Source organism: Condylura cristata, unplaced genomic scaffold (assembly GCF_000260355.1).
Source record: "Condylura cristata isolate star-nosed mole 26May11 unplaced genomic scaffold, ConCri1.0 scaffold00012, whole genome shotgun sequence".
NCBI classification, from domain to species: Eukaryota; Metazoa; Chordata; class Mammalia; order Eulipotyphla; family Talpidae; genus Condylura; species Condylura cristata.
Window position 1 is genome coordinate 56,145,799 of NW_004567113.1, and position 2,819 is coordinate 56,148,617.

The 2,819-nt window shown below is 71.3% G+C and overlaps 1 protein-coding gene across 1 annotated transcript in view; it reads left to right on the forward strand.

The window, feature by feature from the left end:
• Positions 1-36: 36 nt before the first annotated feature.
• Positions 37-2,819, forward strand: part of LOC101635598 (TBC1 domain family member 14) — a 13,936-nt gene continuing 11,153 nt past the window's right edge. The window contains exons 1-4 of the mRNA XM_012724052.1: positions 37-212; positions 998-1,113; positions 1,744-1,904; positions 2,435-2,491. Of these exons, the coding sequence (XP_012579506.1) occupies positions 37-212; positions 998-1,113; positions 1,744-1,904; positions 2,435-2,491 (510 nt within the window). The remainder of the gene's footprint in view (positions 213-997; positions 1,114-1,743; positions 1,905-2,434; positions 2,492-2,819) is intronic.

A 2,819-nucleotide genomic window follows, 5' to 3' on the forward strand; every position in this document is an offset into this window, starting at 1 on the left:
GCGGAGCGGAGCGGGAGGCCCGGGCGCGCCGCCGCTATGAATTCCGCCGAGCAGACCGTTACGTGGCTCATTACCTTGGGGGTGCTGGAGTCGCCCAAGAAAACCATCTCGGACCCGGAGGGCTTCCTGCAGGCGTCTCTGAAGGACGGGGTGGTGCTGTGCCGGCTGCTGGAGCGCCTGCTGCCCGGGACCATCGAGAGCCCGCGCCCCCGGTGGGGGCGCCCCAGCCCGCGCGCCCCAGGGCGGCGGCTCCTCCCTGCCATTCTTTGTGTCGCGTCTCCATGTCGGCTAAGGGCCCCGCACTGGGAGGCGCCGTGGGTTCCCCGCCGCCGAGTCGCCCGGACACCCCAAGTGAGACTGACTCCTGATCTGGCAGCATTCCCAGAAGCTGGGTGGCTGTGGGTGATCTGGCCCAGGGAGGCCTCTGTCCAAAGGCCTGCAGGGGCCTGGGGGCGCCAGCTGGACCCCAGGACCCGCCTCCACCTGGTCTGCAGCCTGCCGAGGGGCGGTCCAGGGCCAGAGCCTGCACGGGCCGGGCAGGGCGACTGGAGGACAATGCCTGGGGCTGGGCGCTTGCTGAGGGCCGGCTTCAGGGGGACCAGGACTGGTGCTCCCGAGCCAGGCGCTTGCTCCCTGCCCCAGGAGTGCAGAGCGAGCGTGTCTCTGGTCCCCAAACACCGCCCCCTCCCAGGATGACAGAGGTGGCACCAGCAGGCTTCAAGGCTCCCTCTGTCCTCCAGCGCCCCGCCTCCCTGCCCCTGCCGGCAGTGGCCTGGCGAGGGGAGGTGCCGGAAGGTCACTCATGGTAGCACAGCAACAGGCCTACCGCCCTGGGGTGCCTGCTGTGGCTCCTTAATTCATTCTTACTGCCCTGAAGAGGACGCAGGTTGGGGTGTGGGGGTGGAGGACGTGCTCAAGGTCACCCTGCTGCCTGCTGGTGGCGCCCGTGGGTGGGAGGCGATGCTCAGACCCGGCCGTCCCCTCCCCTGCACTGCAGGGTCCTCAGCGGGGACCTCGGGCTGAGCTGTGCTGTCCCCGCCCTGGCCCCACGGCGGTGCTGTGGCAGACACCCCGCTGAGAGGCGGGCCCCAGGTCCACTGGGCTTTCGACCAGGTGGGTCTCAATGCCAGGGTCACGGGCTGGTGGCGCCGCCTCCTCCCCGCCACCGATGGTCGGAAGCCAGGCTGCAGATGGCCGGCCTCTGGCCGCTCCGGCCTGGTGCCTGACCACCCTCTCGCCCCTCGGGCGTGTGCTCTGTTCACGTCTTAGACTCTCCGTCTCCTAAAACGCTGTCGGGGTGGAGCCTGGCGCTGCTCAGTGCGCCTCCCCAGCCCCCTCTGGCTCTCCAGCTGCCCCACGGCTCCGGGTGGTGCCAGACGGAACACCCAGCGCCACAGCCTGGCCTGCGCACAGTTGCCCGTGGGTGGCCCCGCAGCCAGTGCGCCGCCCAGACTCCCCGCCCCGGCCAGGCTCGCTGGACCTTTGGCCCACAGCATGTTGCTGGCCCCTGCTGGCCTTTCTTGACCTGCCCTGGTGTCCTGGCCACTGCCTCCATGGGCTCCCGAAGGGACCCCTTGCCTCTCTGGGTTCCTCCCCCTTCTCCTGCTCCGCCTGGCCGGCTCCCAGCCTCTTCGTGGCCAGGCTCGAGGCTGCCGTTCCCACCGGCCGGCCACTGCCCTGTGCGGTGCCCGGTGGCCTGCTGTGTGCGACCCGTGCGGTGCCGTGGCCTTGTCCTTCCGGCAGGACCTGACCTGCTCTGCTTCCAGATGAGTGGCAAGTACACCCTCCCCCGCTGGCTCGTGCTCCCTACGTCACCGGGAACCTGCCCCGAGCGCTTGACTGTGCCCCAGGGCCATCCTCCTGGCCGCTGGACTCATTTCCAGCGGGAGCCCCAGGAGCCCGCTGTGAGCCCCTCTGGGGTGTGGGGCGCAGGCCGGGCAGGCGGCGCAGCGGTGGTCTCTGCCGCGGGGCTGCGGGGCGGCTGCGGCCGGTAACGTGGTGTGAAGCAGGAGACTCAGCCGTGCTGCGTGAGGGCCCGAGACAGCAGGTCCTTGGGGTGATGAGCTGGGCCTGGGGCCTGGCTCTCTGCGTCCGGCCCTCGCGCTCGCCACTGCACACACCGATCCCGGTCATTCCCGGGGAGCTGCTCCCCCCGCCCCCAGTGCTTCCCGGGCAGCCCGGTTTGCCTGGGGAAGTGAGCTTAGCTCACGCCTGCGTGGCCTTGGCGAGGGAGGCCAGAGCGGGACCCGGGTGCTCCGAGGGACGCCCGGGGACGTGGAAAGGCTCCTGGATTCCGAGTGTGGCGGGCAGGCCTGCGCTCCCCTCGTGCCCTGTCGCCACGCCCCTGTGCCCGTGGAAGCTCTATTTACGCCGACTGGGCAGGGGCAGTCTGTCCCTCAGTCGCGCGTGCCCCCTCACGCCGCGCCGTCTGCAGGCTGTCTGGCCGGAGAGCGTCTCTCAGCTGGGCGCTGTGGTGACGGTCCGAGGCAAGGTGCCGGGGGCCGCCTCTGTGTGCCCCCCTCTGGGCCCGCATGGCGCCAGCGCTCAGGGGCTCTCATGGGGCCACGGCTGCTGCTGGAGCTGCACCTGACCCCGGTGGCCCCACGGCCCGGCGGGGCCGGCCTTTCCCCGGGAAGCCGCACACCCCCGTGCGCGTCCCCGAGGGCAAGGGGAGTGCCTTGGCTTGCTATGTCCCGGGCAGGTCACTGGCCTCCTGGGTCCCCTGCTGTGAGGTGGGGAGGCCGTGGGGAGCGGCGCAGAGAATCAGCAGAGGCGGGGCGCCGCGTCTGCTGCAGGCTGGGGCGCGGGGTGCGGCTCCG